The sequence below is a fragment of the Erythrolamprus reginae genome, chromosome 6 (genome assembly GCF_031021105.1).
Source record: "Erythrolamprus reginae isolate rEryReg1 chromosome 6, rEryReg1.hap1, whole genome shotgun sequence".
NCBI lineage: Eukaryota > Metazoa > Chordata > Lepidosauria > Squamata > Dipsadidae > Erythrolamprus > Erythrolamprus reginae.
Window position 1 is genome coordinate 61,304,797 of NC_091955.1, and position 15,617 is coordinate 61,320,413.

General features: G+C 40.9%; 1 protein-coding gene across 1 annotated transcript; it reads right to left on the bottom strand.

The window, feature by feature from the left end:
* Positions 1-591: 591 nt before the first annotated feature.
* Positions 592-14,900, bottom strand: HEBP1 (heme binding protein 1). Its single transcript, XM_070755971.1, has 4 exons — positions 14,488-14,900; positions 3,332-3,470; positions 3,023-3,203; positions 592-2,116 (listed from the first exon to the last, which is right to left on the bottom strand). The coding sequence occupies exons 1-4, from the start codon at positions 14,563-14,565 to the stop codon at positions 1,936-1,938; spliced, it is 579 nt and encodes a 192-aa protein (XP_070612072.1). The 5' UTR covers positions 14,566-14,900; the 3' UTR covers positions 592-1,935.
* Positions 14,901-15,617: the final 717 nt, after the last annotated feature.

Below are 15,617 nucleotides of genomic sequence, written 5' to 3' on the forward strand. Positions count from 1 at the left end.
CTCTGTTTCGGAGCTCCACCTGACAGCTGACCGCCCTCCCACCAGGCCCCAAAGCTCACCTGCTGCCGCCATCACCAGGGAAGCTCCAGCCAGGCGGGGCGCTGCAGCTGCCGGAAAACTTGGAAGGCGCAAAGAAGGAAGCTCAACTTCCGGTCTCACAACTTTTTGCTCTTCACAAAATGTTGCGAGACCAGAAGCTGAGCTTCTTTCTTCGTGGCACACCTGACCATGTCTCGCGGCACACCGGTTGGGAAACACTGCTCTAGAGTGAAGATACCTGCCTGCTTAAAAAGGATATACTTCCATTTCTTTGCCATCTATAAGTTTCCATAGTATCCAGTACCCATCCTTCCCAAGACTGATACACTTGGGAGATGGTAAGTATTGTCAGGATTGTAGGAAGTCATGTTCAGGTAAGCACAGACCAAGTTGAACTATTGAGCAGAAAATGACTATTCTAAGTTTGAAGATCAGGATCGTGAATTGGCCAGTCAATTGCTGTTGTCAATAGCCATCTGTCACACAGGCACCTCATGGGATGAATGAAGATATGTGCATACTGATAGATAGATAGATAGATAGATAGATAGATAGATAGATAAAATTCTTTATTGGCCAAGTGTGATTGGACACACAAGGAATTGGTCTTTGTTGCATATACTCTCAGTGTACATAAAAGAAAATATACATTTGTCAAGAATCATGAGGTACAACACTTAATGTTTGTCACAGGGGTCAAATAAGCAATGATGAAACAATCAATATTAATAAAAATCTTAAGGATACAAGCAACAAGTTACAATCATACAGTCATAAGTGTGAGGAAATGGGTAATAGGAATGATGAGAAAAAACTAGTGGTAATAGTAGTACATACTTAGTAAATAGTTTTACAGTGTTGAGATAATTATTTGTTTAGTAGAGTGATGGCATTCAGGAAAAAACAGTTCTTGTGTCTGCTTGTCTTGGTGTGCAGTGCTCTGTAGCAACATTTTGAGGGTAGGAGTTGAAACAGTTTATGTCCAGGATGCAAGGGGTCAGTATGTATTTTCCCCGCCCTCTTTTTGACTCATGCAGTATACAGGTCCTCAATGGAAGGCAGGTTGGCAGCAATGATTTTTCTGCAATCCTGATTATCCTCTGAAGTCTGGGTCGATCTTTTTGGATTGCAGAACCAAACCAGACTGTTATAGACATGCAGATGACAGACTCAATGATTCCTCTGTAGAACTGTATCAGCAGCTCCTTGGGCAGTTTAAGCTTCCTGAGTTGTCGCAGAAAGAATATTCTTCGTTGTGCTTTTTTGATGACATTTTTGATGTTAGGTGACCATTTTAGGTCTTGAGATATGACAGAACCTAGAAATTTGAAGATCTCTACTGTTGATACTGATGTCATTAGATGTCATAATGCAAGAATGTAGTTGAGTGATTATGTCAATATGGTTTGTTACAGATATTGCCATCACGATAGTAATAACATGAACCCAGAGGAAAATAAATTACTAGAATAGAGTTTAGTTTTGCTGTATTTTAAAGTCTGGGTTAATAAGAACTGACAGAAAAGAAATAACCTGGATTTATTTGAATTAATATTTGGTCTTCCCACAATTCAATAATTGATCTTTTCATTTGTTCTGGTGCAATAAAAAAACTATTTCTCATGGCTCACTTAGTGCAGTTTAAAAATATTGTTCTTTGTGGAAGGCACTTTATTCTTCCTATTCTGTGGTGAAGAAAAATCATCTCAAGAAAAATAATTTATGCCTTATGAAATAAATGTCAAATACAAAAGAATGTTATGAATGCGTGCTCATTAAAAATAAAAAGAAATGTTGAATGAATCTCAAAAGCAGGCCGTCTTAGTTTTCTTGTTTTCACTTTCATTGCTTTCCATGGCACTGATGGGTATTTTCCTAGAGTTCCTTCCAGCTTTTTTAATTGTTCACTTTTTTCAACAACCAAACTTCATTGCGCCGCCCATAGGGTTTCATGGGGGGATCATAACCATTGCAAAAATAGAAATCTTTGTGGAAGGATGCCTCATTTCCTAAAGCCGAGGTTAGCTTGGCTGCATAATTCACATAGTCTACTTCTTTTGCATAGCCTCCAAACAGCCTATGAGGGGGGAGGAAAAGAACAACATTTTAAAAAAAGTCATAGTTCAAATTATGTGTGAATGAATTCCAGGGAGATGAATCTGAAAATGAATGCATCAGGGATGACAGTATTTGTATTTGACAGGAAAAAAGAGTGAATGTTTGAAAGTTATATGTAAATAGTAAAAATAAAATAAAACAGAGCAAGCAAATTAATTTGCATACTTTAGTAAATTTTGGTAAAATTCATAGCTTATCCATTCTCAAAACCTTTGTTTGGGTTGTTTCACAGTTATTCCATTTCACTTCTTTGCTCCACAGAATCTGAAATAGCCCAAGTTCAAAATCCAATTGGATATATCTAATACTGGGTCCTAATATTGTTGAATTGTCAGTGTATATAATACCTTACTATTGGCAATCTTAACAAAATTAAAAATTTTAATTGGAACTTCTTGCTTCAATTAACTTAAAAGCTAATGATTCAATAGGGTAGTTATAATTCCCATTTGACCTTTGCATCAATACGAATCATGCCTTGATGCACAGATATTGTCTCTGAAATATATGGAAACTATTGTGAAATTAAAACTATATTTTTCGGTAGTGCTAATAGAAAAAGGCTTTATACTACTGGGTGATGAAATAAGCACTCAAGATAACTCACTGATCCAAAGTTAATTACGATTATAATCTTCTGAATATTAAAAATTAACAAAGATAATAAAATCCAAAGTATTCCTAGAAAATCTTCTGCTCCCCAGTTGTTTAATCCTTATAGTCTCTGCGGCCAGGGTCAATAGCTTTGTTAGAGAGGGTGATAAGATTTCAGGTTGAAAACATCTGGGAAGTACCAATTTAAGGAAAGTGAATGGCAGCCATGGACAAATCTATGAGTCCTTCAAACTTGTTTAAAGAAACTTACGTAGAATACACAGCCATTTCCTCTCTTTTCTCAATCTGGATGCTCTCATCACTTGGTGAAGGGGGATTGTCCTGGAACTGGCTTGGAATCCGTAGCAGAACTTTCACCTTGTGCTGCAGTGATCCGTCCTCTGCAGGAAAGACGGTGCTGCACACTGGGGCCATCATTCCCATGCCAGCTCCTGAGAGTAAATGAACAATTGGTTCTTTAATGAGATACAAAATCATGTCCAGTGCAACTGTATAGTGTTGCAAATAGACAACTAAGCAACTGAGCTATAAAGAGAGTCCTGGAAAAAGAGAACCTCACCTTGATTGTTGCTTCCTCCGACATATTTAAGAAGCTTCAGCACTGCTTCACGTAAAGCCTCGTCAAAGGGTTTTCCAGAGAGTTCAACACTGGCAAACGCCCCACCTTCATATGCCCTTTCCTCATAGGCTACATCATCCTGGTATCCCAAGAGATTGGGGGGGGAAAAGACTAATTGATGCATTGCTATAAATATTCATACAAAAAAGGGGAGCTCATTGCAAGAAGTAATATATAGATTGGTTACTTGCCTAAGGACTAGAAAACTCTTTAAGAGAGATAATAAATTATCTGTACATAGGTTTTCTATTCAAAGAGTAGTTCTGAAAAATAAATCTCATTTAACCTTTAACTCCATTCTAACCATAATACCATTCTACATATGACACTCTACAATTATTGAATAGTCAGAGAGGCAATAACAAGCCAAGAACTCTGTTCTAGCCTGATTCCCAACTCCTGTCCAAGGCTTTTGGCACTGACTGTCCAATGGATGATATAAAGTACTAAAGTAATTGCAGTACAAATATTTATACAATCTAAGTGTAAGAAAATTAAAGAGTGATGTAAGTACAGTGATACCTTGTCTTACAAACTTAATTGGTTCCGGGACAAGGTTCTTAAGGTGAAAAGTTTGTAAGACGAAACGATGTTTCCCATAGGAATCAATGGAAAAGCGATTAATGAGTGCAAGCCCAAAATTCACCCCTTTTGCTAGCCGAAGCGCCCGTTTTTGCACTGCTGGGATTCCCCTGAGGCTCCCCTTCATGGGAAACCCCACCTCCGGACTTCTGTGTTTTTGTGATGCTGCAAGGGAATTCCAGCAGGGGAATCCCAGCAGGGGAATCCCAGCATCACAAAAACGGGTGCTTCGTTGGCAACGGTAGTCCAGAGGTGGGGTTTCCCAGTGAGGGGAGCCTCAGTGAAATCACAGCATCGCAAAAACACAGAAGTCCTCGAAACCCCACCTCTAGACCTCTGTGTTTTTGCGATGCTGCGATTTCACTGAGGCTCCCCTCGCTGGGAAACCCCATCTCTGGACTTCTGTGTTTTTGCGATGCTGCGATGTCACTGAGGCTCCCCTCGCTGGGAAACCCCACCTCCGGACTTACGTTGCCAGCAAAGTACCTGTTTTTGCGCTGCTGGGATTCTCCTGCAGCATCACAAAAACATGGAAGTTTGGAGGTGGGGTTTCCCATGGAGGGGAGCCTCAGGGGAATCCCAGCAGCACAAAAATGGGCGCTTCGGCTGGTAATGGAAGTCTGGAGGCGGGGCATCCCAGTGGCGGCGGATTGGGTTTGTAAGGTGAAAATAGTTTGTAAGAAGAGGCAAAAAAATCTTAAACCCCAGGTTAGTATCTCGAAAAGTTTGTATGACGAGGTATTTGTAAGACTAGGTATCACTGTACATGCAATAAATAAATGCTAATGTTCAGCAAACGGAAAAGCTCCTTTACAACAGAATATCCACCAAGAAGTAGAGAACTGGCCTCAATCATTCTAAGACTGAGTTCAGGAAATAAGTGTTGAAAACCATGTATATGCAGGGATACTCAGAAATTTGCAAAATATATCTTGTTTTTTTTAAAAAATCTGCACCAGTCTGTTACAAGCCAATGAGGTACAGGGTTGTTTACTTGCCCCAATATACCTAATTGGAGGGGGGGGGGGAATAAAAGAAATGGGATAGATGTGGAACTGAAAAGCTGAGATAAGGCCACAGCTGGCAGGCAGAAAAATGAATGGCGCCATTTGTTGCACGTTTGATTGAGTTTCCTTATTTGCGTATGTATGTACAGATCTCCTTTATAAAAGGTTTTATTATTTTCAATTACTCTTTTTATTCACTTTGATATTGTCTGGGAAATAAAGTGCTTGAAATCTCAATGAGACCGTTCCGCTGGCTTCCTCCACACAGCTCAGCAAAGTTTGCTGATATGGTAGAGCAGAAACTTTGCCGGGAGAATAAGTCTGCAGGTGACCAGGCACCCCACACTCATTCAGAAAAGTCGTAGCTTCCCTTCTCCCAATTCAACCAGGCAGGCAAAACCAAAACCACAAATGCTTCAAATGGAAGGGGAATTGTGCCTCCGTTAACCTCACCCCCCACTCCATCCTCTGAAAAACCTTTGCCTTGGAAAGAAGGGGGGAGAGAGATGGAGTTGAGAAAGGTGTCTTTGGAGGAGGTCAAGGAGGAGGAAGATATAAGCAAGATGGGAATGGAAATAGCTACAAGGTTTTGGTGGGCCTGTTTACAGAATAGAATAGAATTCTTTATTGGCCAAGTGTGATTGGACACACAAGGAATTTGTCTTTGGTGCATATGCTCTCACAGTACATAAAAGAAAATATACGTTTGTCAAGAATCATGTGGTACAACACTTAATGATTGTCATAGGGGTCAAATAAGCAATGAGGAAACAATATTAATAAAAATCTTAAGGATACAAGCAACAAGTATACAGCCATACAGTCATAAGTGGGAGGAAATGGGTGATATGAATGATGAGAAAAAACTACTGGTAGTAGTGCCGATGTAGTAAATAGCTTGACAGCGTTGAAGGAATTATTTTTTTAGCAGAGTCATGGCATTTGGGAAAAAACTGTTCTTGTGTCTAGTTGTCTTGGTGTGCAGTGGTCTGTAGCAACGTTTTGAGGGTAGGGGTTGAAACAGTTTATGTCCAGGATTCAAGGGGTCAGTAAATATTTTCACAGCCCTCTTTTTGACTCATGCAGTATACAGGTCCTCAATGGAAGGCAGGTTGGCAGCAATTGTTTTTACTGCAGTTCTGATTATCCTCTGAAGTATGTCGGTCCTGTTGGGTTGCAGCACCAAACCAGAGAGTTTTAAAGGTGCAGATGACAGACTCAACGATTCCTTTGTAGAACTGTATCAGCAGCTCCTTGGGCAGTTTGAGCTTTTTGAGTTGGCACAGAAAGGCCATAAAGGGAAGCATAAAAAAGCCTAGTTTTCATGCAGAGCTGTGGTAGGAGTAAGGTTGACCTTTTCGGAGACCAGAGGTGATTGGCAGCTGTGACATTGCTCTCATGTTTCCAGGAGCATAGCAAAAGCAGATAAATGACTCAGCAGGGCCCATGGTACAACGCAGCTCTAGAGATACCATGTTTCCTCCCAGGCATGTTCAGACTCACACTATTAATAAAAATTCCCATCTGAAACTATGGTGCACCTCTACTTAACAGAAATGCCTTTACACAAAATGATAAACCATAATGCAATTTATTTATGGCTTACAACATATGTATCAGGCTTGGGGGTGCTTCTAAGCCATGGCAACTTAGGGCCTACTTGAAGTATAAATCTGCTAATTCTAATTCAATCAACATAGTCACTAAAAGAGATCACAGCTTAGTGCATTGCATGAATCCAGTGGATAATAATGAGTTACACAAATAAATAGAACTCAGTGGGCAGTTTTGTTTCTGTCATATTTTATCATTATTAGTTGCAATCAAATAATTTCAGATTTTTCTTTGGGGGTTTCCCCATGTCCCTCTCTTTTACTTTACCTGAATTGTATTGTGTTTAAAATGTTCGATCAAATTGTACATTTTAAAAGAAACACAGTGAGGGACCTGCAACCTGCATGCAGCCATAGGAGCTTTTAAGGCTGCAAGACTTTAGCAACAATGTTGATCAGCAGTTGCTGAATTTTGGGCTGTTTTTTAAACTGTGTCATGGCTGAAAAAAAATGTATTAAGTCTTAAATAAGGGTGAAAGTTTTGGCCCTATCTCCATGAATCCTTAAATAATACACACTCACATATTTAAGTTGGTTGTGAAAAGATTGCTCGGCCCTGATGTATCTTGTCTCCTGAAGCGTGGTTGTGTTGACCTTGGCACAACATTGGGAAGAGCAGGGCTGGAAAGAGGCATTTTAAGCCCAGAATCATCACTGGGGTCATCCCCACATCCCTTTTGTTCCTATAAATTGGCATACAACTCATTTCATTTCATTTTATTGGATTTGTATGCCGCCCCTCTCCGTAGACTCGGGGCGGCTAACAACAGCAGTAAAAACAACATGCAACAATCCAATACTAAAGAAGCTAAAAACCCTTATTTTAAAACCAATCAAACATACGAACGTACCATACATAAATTGTGGAAGCCTAGGGGGAAAGAATATCTTAATTCCCCCATGCCTGATGACAGAGGTGGGTTTTAAGAAGCTTGCGAAAGGCAAGAAGGGTGGGGGCTATTCTAATCTCTGGGGGGAGTTGGTTCCAGAGGGCCGGGGCCGCCACAGAGAAGGCTCTTCCCCTGGGTCCCGCCAAACGACATTGTTTAGTTGACGGGACCCGGAGAAGGCCAACTCTGTGGGACCTAATTGGTCGCTGGGATTCGTGCGGTAGAAGGCGGTCCCGGAGATAATTAAATATGCAATTACAGTAGATTTTCAATAAACAAATAGAACTCCCGTTCCATTTCATTCTCATCTGTTTTACAGGTCTGGGCACTAAATAAACTTTTAAATTCCTTAGGGAAAGGTGGGAAACAAATGTGGCATCTACATGATGGATTTGGAACATACACATTCATGCTGAGTAGCACTGCCAGCTGTGAAGTCGCTAGTAATTTGTCTTCCATGCCTTTCATAGAAAGAAAATATAAGATTTGACTAGCATCTATGCTGTTGCTTTTCAATATCGCAGTACAAGAAATGGGCTGTGCATGTGTTATTCCTCAGTGTGCAATTTTCATACGAGAAAGAAAATGTTCACATTATTAGATAGAATAGATACAGCCGTAAGCTTACAGCTGGGAGCTATAAAGGATTTAAGATATGTGGCTTGCTATGTCATGTAAAATTCTTCCCAAAATTGTCAGGTTTCTCTGCAGATAATATTGCATCTTCCCTTTCACACCTGGGCCAAATATGTTGTAGAAATTGTGTCTGGAGCCATAAGGATCAGGATGAAGAGAATCATTAAGATTTAATTAAATTAAGCTGGAAGGGACCTTGTGGGTCATCTAGTCTAGCCCCCTGCCCAAACAGGAGACCCTACACCAGTGATGGTGCTTTTTTCCCCTTGAGTGCCGAAAGTGCAAGCGCACACATTATTGTGTGTGAATGCCCATACCCATAATTCAATGCCCCCTACCCCCTGTGCATGCACTTATGACCCTACCTCCCCCCATTTCCTGACTTCCAATGGGGCCAGTAGGCCTGTTTTTCACCCTCCCCAAGTTCCAGAGGCTTCCCTAGAGCCTGGGGAGGCCAAGAATGTTCTGCCCTGCCCCCCAGAGGCTGAAAATGCTCTCCCAGAGCTTCTGTGTGTGCTGAAAATCAGCTGGGCGATGCACACATGTGTACACATGAGTTAAGTCAACAGCTTGCGTTCCAGCAGATATGGCTCCGCGTGCCACCTGTGGCATGCGTGCAATAGGTTCACCATCACTGCCCTACACCGTTTCTGACAAATGGCAGTCCAATCTCTTGAAAGCCTCCAAAGATGAAGCTCCCAAAACTTCAAAAGGCAAGTTGTTCCATTGGTTGATTGTTCTGTCAGAAACTTTCTCCTTATTTCTAGGTTGAATCTCTCCTTGATCAGTTTCCATCCATTGTTCCTTGTCTAATCTTCAGGTGCTTTGGCAAATAGCTTGACTCCTTCCTCTCTGTGGCAACCCCTCAAATATTGGAATACTGCTGTAATGTCTCCCGTGGTCCTTCTCTTCACTGGACTAGCCAAGTCCAGATCCTGTAACCTTTCTTCATATGTTTTAGTCTTCAGTCCCCTAATCCTCTTGGTTGCTCTTCTCTGCACCTTTTCTCAACATCTGTTTTACAGTGTAGTGACCAAAACAGGATGCATATTCTAGGTGTGGTCTTACCAAAGCTTTATAAAGTGTTATTAGTACCTCACTTGATCTTGATTGAATCCCTCTTAGGATTCAATCAAATTTAGGACTGGGTTTGCTTTTTTGTCTGCTGCTGCACACTGCTGGCTCATATTTAATTGGTTATTCACTAAGACTCAAGATTCCTCATTTACTGCTATTAAGCCTGGTTTCACCCAGTCTACTTTTGATTTTTCTTGCCTAAGTATAAGACTTCACTTTTCTCTACACTGAATTTCATTTTCCTAGATAGGGTCCAGTGTTCAGGCTGTCAAGAACCATCTGGATCTTAAGCCTATCTTCTAGGGTGTTAGCTATTCCTGCCAGCTTAGTATCATCTACAAATTTGGTAAGTTCCCCTCTTATTCCCTTATCTAAGACATTTATGAAAATATTGAAGAGTATTGAGTCTAAATCCCTAGTGGTACCTCACTGATTACTTCCCTCCATGTAGACGTAGACCCATTAAGGACTATTCATTGAGTACAGTTTGTCAGTCAGTTAGGAATCTATCTGGTGGTGATGCCATCTATCCCACTTTTTTCTTGATTACCAAGAAATAGATTTTATTTATTTGTTTATTATTTATATTTATAATTGCAGTTTACTTTGTCAAATGCCTTGTTGAAGTCTAAGTATGTTATGTACACAGTATTTCACTGGTCTACTAATTTAGTCACTATGTTGAAGAATGAAATAAGATTAGTTTGGCATGATCTGTTTTTAACAAACTCATGCTGACTGCTAATTATTACTTTACTCATTTCTAAATGTTGGCAGATCTTTTCCAAATCTTCCCGGATACTGATGTTAGGCTGATTGGTCTGAAGTTTCCTGGGTCTGTTTGCCCCACTTTTTTGAAGTTGGGAACCAGATCAGCTCTTTTTCAGTCTTCTGGTACTTCCCTTGTGCTCCAGGATTTTTGTAATATGTGGTACATTGGTTCTGAGACAACATCTGCTAGCTCCTTTAGAACTCTGAGATCCGTCAGGTCCCGGTGATTAGTATTCATCAAGATCAGACAGAAATCAGATTGAGGCTCACATTAGGGAAGACAAAAGAGTTGTTGATTCAGGATACAATGGATTCCAGGATGGTACCAACTTGAGCTTTACAGGAATTAGGTTGGAATTTCTCATTCAGCTCCTATTAAAAGATCAGATAGAAGCCATAGCCAGGAAACTTTTCCTCAGTTTTGAATGGTGTACATGGTCTTTCTTGAAATTAGACCTGCTGCCAGTGATCACTTGTGACATTCTATTTGGACCACCATAACTCACTTAACAAGGATCAGCCTTTGAAAACTGTCCCAAAATTCAATAACTGTGTACAGAACATACTCACATACTAATAGAGAGAATTGAAGGTTACTGTTATAGCGTACAGCAGTATGCACTAGTTTTTTTCCAAATACAATTTGAGATTGCTGGTTATAACCTAACCAAATTGCAATCTGATGATCTTTAGTCATACCCCACCGGTGAAATCTATTTACCTTCCTTACCATTTTGGAAGCATGCATTTTGCGTGCCAATGTCATGCATGTTTTTTACCCTCTGCACATGCACAGATTTTGTGCATGCAGAGAGGATGAAAAACAAGAAAATTGTGACATCCGGGCAGGTGGATGGAGCCTAGCGTTGCCACTGCTATCGCTACCAGTACAGTGGTACCTCGAGATACGAGTTTAATTCGTTCCGGACCTGGGCTCTTAAGTCGAGCAGCTCTTATCTCGAACGACTTTTCCCCATAGGAATTAATGTAAATAATTTTAATTGGTTCCAGCCCTCAAAAAACTCACAAAGTTAGTCTAAATTATGCAGAAAGACATGTTTTTAATGAAGAAATGTACATGTACATATAAATGAATAATGAAGTTTCTTTCACTTAACTTGTAAACTTTCTTAAACTTTTAAATTTACATATGTTCAACTTCTCTGCCACCCAATCCTGTAGGACAGAGGTCCCCAACCCTTTTTGCACCAGGGACCGGCTTTAAGCGATCAAGAGAGGAATGGGTGAATGAATGGACGGAGGGTGGGAAGGAAGGAAGGAAAGAGGGAAGGGACAGGAACAGAGGAAGGAAGCAAGGAAACTTATGAAAGGGGAGAGTAAGAGAGGAATGAGTGAAGGGAGGGAGGGAGGGAAGAAGGTGGGAAGGAGAAAGAAAAGAAGAAATAGAGGAAGGGAAGGTAAAAGAGAGAAAGAAAAAGAGCAAGAAAGAAAGAAAGAAAGAAAGAAAGAAAGAAAGGGGAAAGGGACAGGAACAGAGGAAGGAAGCAAGGAAACTTATGAAAGGGGAGAGTAAGAGAGGAATGAGTGAAAGGAGGGAGGGAGGGAAGAAGGTGGGAAGGAGAAAGAAAAGAAGAAATAGAGGAAGGGAAGGTAAAAGAGAGAAAGAAAAAGAGCAAGAAAGAAAGCTGCAAGCACCCCCCCGAGCCCCCCAGGTTAGCGTTTGGCTTCAGGAGACAGCTCCTTGGCGCTTGTATCTCGAATTTGGGCTTGTAAGTAGAACAAAAATATCTCTCCCCTCCCAGCTCTTATCTCGAGTTGCTCTTAAGTAGAGCAGCTCTTATGTCGGGGTTCCACTGTACACCCGAACTGGGCCGAAACTGATAGCATTTCACTCCTGGACATACCAATTCCAAATAGTATCTAATAGCTCAAAATTGGTGGGCCGAGGATGCTTGTTTAAAGCATAGACACACACTGTCCTGAGCAGTATGACAAACGGTAGGTTGGAACCAACATACTGTGTTGGCCTTTATGGAATAGTTTCTCTCAGATGAGAATAGCATTCTTCCTCCCCCAATTGTTAAAGATTCAATCTGGGTTGGTCACTGGGACTAAAGGTTTAGTCCTCCATGCTGGAACCCATCCTCAGAGAATTTCTCTCTCATCAGAATGTGTGTTTTGAGTTATTCTACATGTGGCATTTATACAGCACCTGGTTGTGTGTGGCCTTTTAGTTGACTGGGCTGTTGATGGCCTACTATTAAGTTCTTGGCTGTTCTTTCTTTTCTGCTGCCAAATCTTCAGCTCCTAAGTACCTGATAAGCTGGTAGTAAATCAGCAACTCCTGCTGGCTGACAAGGGGCCAATTCCCCCAGTTTTGTTAAATTTGATTTGGTCCTTTTGGGAACTGAGATTAGTATGTTCTCTTTGAATGAGAAGATTGCACTTTTCAAAACTTTTCTGGATCGCATCAGATTTGAGTTTGACTGAAGGAAAGAGTAGAACAACCTCTCCTTAATGGGGAGCAATTGCAAACACTACCCATTCTGGCAGTCACTCGGTTTACTTTACTGGGTTTATTTATTTATTTGTCAAACATGTATAGGATAGTAGTTGTTTGTATAAACATAAGTAAAAAGTAACAATAAAAGAAAACAATAGGACAGTAGGTCAGGGATGGTAGGCACAGTGGTACACTTATACATGTCCTTTACACACCTCTTAGAAATGGGGAGAGGTCAACTGTAGACAGGCTAAGGTTAAAGTTTTGGGGGTTTGGGAAAGAAATGATAGAGTCAGGTAGTGCATCCTAGGCACTGATCACTCTATTGCTGAAGTTGTATTTTCTGCAGTTGAGTTTGGAGCAGTTTACATTGAGTTTGAATCTATTACGTGCTCATGTATTGCTGTGTTTGAAGGTGAAGTAGTCATTAACGGGAAGGATATTTTGGTATATGATTTTATGAATTACATTCAAGTATTTCAAGTCTGGTGGAATAAGGTATTTTGTTGCGAGCGGAGGAGCAAAGGACTCTTCTTGTGAAATATTTCTGGATTCTCTCAATTGAATTAATGTCTGATATGCAACATGGGTTCCAGACAGATGAGCTGTATTCCAGAATTGGTCTAACAAATGTTTTGTATATACTCTGGTTAGCAGATCAACATCACCAGAGAAGAAGCTGTGAAGGATTAGGTTAACAACTCTTAAAAGCCTTTTTGACAATATTGTTACAGTGGACTCTAGGATGTAGGTCATTGGATATGAGTACTCCAAGGTCTTTGACAGAGCGAGGGTCATCAATAAGTTCAATTCCTTCAAGTTTATATTTAGTATTCTGATTCTTTTTACCAATGGGTAAGACAGAGTATTTAGTGGCAGAGATTTGAAGTTGCCAGTTTCTGGTCTCTCTCGATTGTATTAATGTCTGCTATGCAATGCAGGTTCCAGACAGGTGAGCTTTATTGCAGATGTCTAACAATTGTTTTGTATGCTCTGGTTAGTGGTGTAATATTGCCAGAGAAGAAGCTACGTAAGATTATTTATTTATTTAATTTATTTGTCAAACAAGTATAGAATTATAGTTTATATTGACATAACATAAGTAGAAAGTAGTCATAGAAAGGATAAAAAGACATTAGGACACGGACGGTAGGCAGAATGGTGAGGCGCTTATGCACGCCCCTTACAGACCTCTTAGAAAAGGGAAGAGGTCGATTGTACATAATGTAAGGTTGAAGATTTTGGTGTTAGGGGAAGAAACGACAGTCAGGTAGTTGATTCCAGGCATTGACCACTCTATTGCTGAAATCGTATTTTCTGCAGTCTAGTTTTGATCGATTTACATTTACCTTGTATCTATTACGTGCTCTTGTGTTGTTGTTGTTAAAGGTGAAGTAGTCGCTAACAGGGAGCACATTATGATGTACGATTCTGTGAACAGTTAAATCAGTTCGGAGGCAACATAGTTGTAAATTTTCTAAACGTAGTATTTGAAGTCTGGAGGAGTAAGGTAATTTGTTATGTGAGGAGGAATAGAGGACTCTTCTTGTGAAGTATTTCTGGACTCTTTCAATTGTATTAATGTCTGTTAGGCAGTGTGGGTTCCATACAGATGAGCTGTATTCAAGAATTGATCTGACAAATGTTTTGTATGCTCTGGTTAGTAAATCAGTGTTTCTTGTGAAGAAGCTATGCAAGATTAAATTTACTACTTTTAATACTTTTTTTGGCAATGCTGTTATAGTGGGCTCTAGCACCTAGGTCATTGGATATGAGTACTGTACTCCAAGGTCTTTGATTAGATTAACAACTCTTAGTGCTTTTTTTTACCATGTTGTTACAGTGGGCTCTAGCACGGAAATCTGTTAAGCTATTGCTTACTTAATCGCTCTTGGCTAAACCATAATCGATTCCGTTTGCATTACATAGCACACAACGAAGCCCCCTTTCTTCCTCTCCCTCCCTCAGGGAGGCTCCCACTTCCTTGCCCAGTCGAGTACAGTATAGGCGATCAAGGCGATTCTTGAGGCCTGTGCAGACCCGCCCTCTTTCCTACCTTCTCCCCTTTGCTCAGAACCCGGCAGGGCCAAACTTCCGCGGTACCAAACAGGGAATTCCTGATCATTCCAAACATGCTTGAAGGGATTCTGGCGGACGATCCACTCCACAAAGCAGCAGCGCTTCCCGGCCGATCGGGTTTCGCGCAGAGAGAGAGAGAGACAAACACACACACAAACAAAAGCAAAGGCTTGCGCGGCGCTCTGCTCCGCCCTCCCAGCGCTCGGCAACTGCCGAACCCGGCGAGGGAAGGGCGAAGAAAGGAAGGGAGAAGCGAGCAGCAGCGGTTGGATAAGTTCGGTGGCGAACCGGTGCACGAACGGCGCGGCTCGCCCCGTTTTGTTTCCCTGTTCCTGCCGAAGAGACGGGGAGGCCGCGCCAGGCGAAAGAGGAGGAAGGAGATAATTTTTGGCGGGATTTTTGCTGAGGGAAGAAGAAGACGATAAAGCTTCACTCCCAACAGTCCGAAGGGTGGAAATTAAAGGCACCGAAGCTTTTCTCGGAAGTGGTCGAAGTTTCCTGAATGAAACAGAGCAGGAGCAATTTTTGAAAAAAAAATAAATAAATAAAAGTTGCTCGAAACAGGATTATTATTATTATTATTATTATTATTATTATTATTATTATTATTATTTTGCTGCTCTCCTGTTATCGGATGTCGCAGGCAGACGGTTCTAACGCCGGTGGCTTTTTCTGACCTTATTATCTGTGTTTTGTTCTTTGTGATGGCTTAACTAGAAGCGTATCTTGTTCTGTCACTTCTTTCCGTTGCGAGAGGTAGATAAAATAATTACGGTAGTTATATATTGCTTAAAACGTTCCCCGGGCGACCCCTTCCATTCTGTTCCTCTTACCAGAATGGAAGTGAGCAGCTGAAACAGATAAGAATTTATTGTTACTGTTTCTCCTTATGGACAGCACTTTGATCCAAGATAGTGGTTTTCTCTGGCAGATAACTTAATACAAAGTCATACAAACTGAATACAAAGACCCTTTATCAAAGGTCTTCAAACTTTGCAACTTTTAAGAGTTGTGGACTTCAACTCCCAGAATTCTCCAGCCAGCTTCTGGGAGTTGAAGTCCACAACTCTTAAAAGTTGCCAAGTTTGGGGACTCCTGCCTTAAATG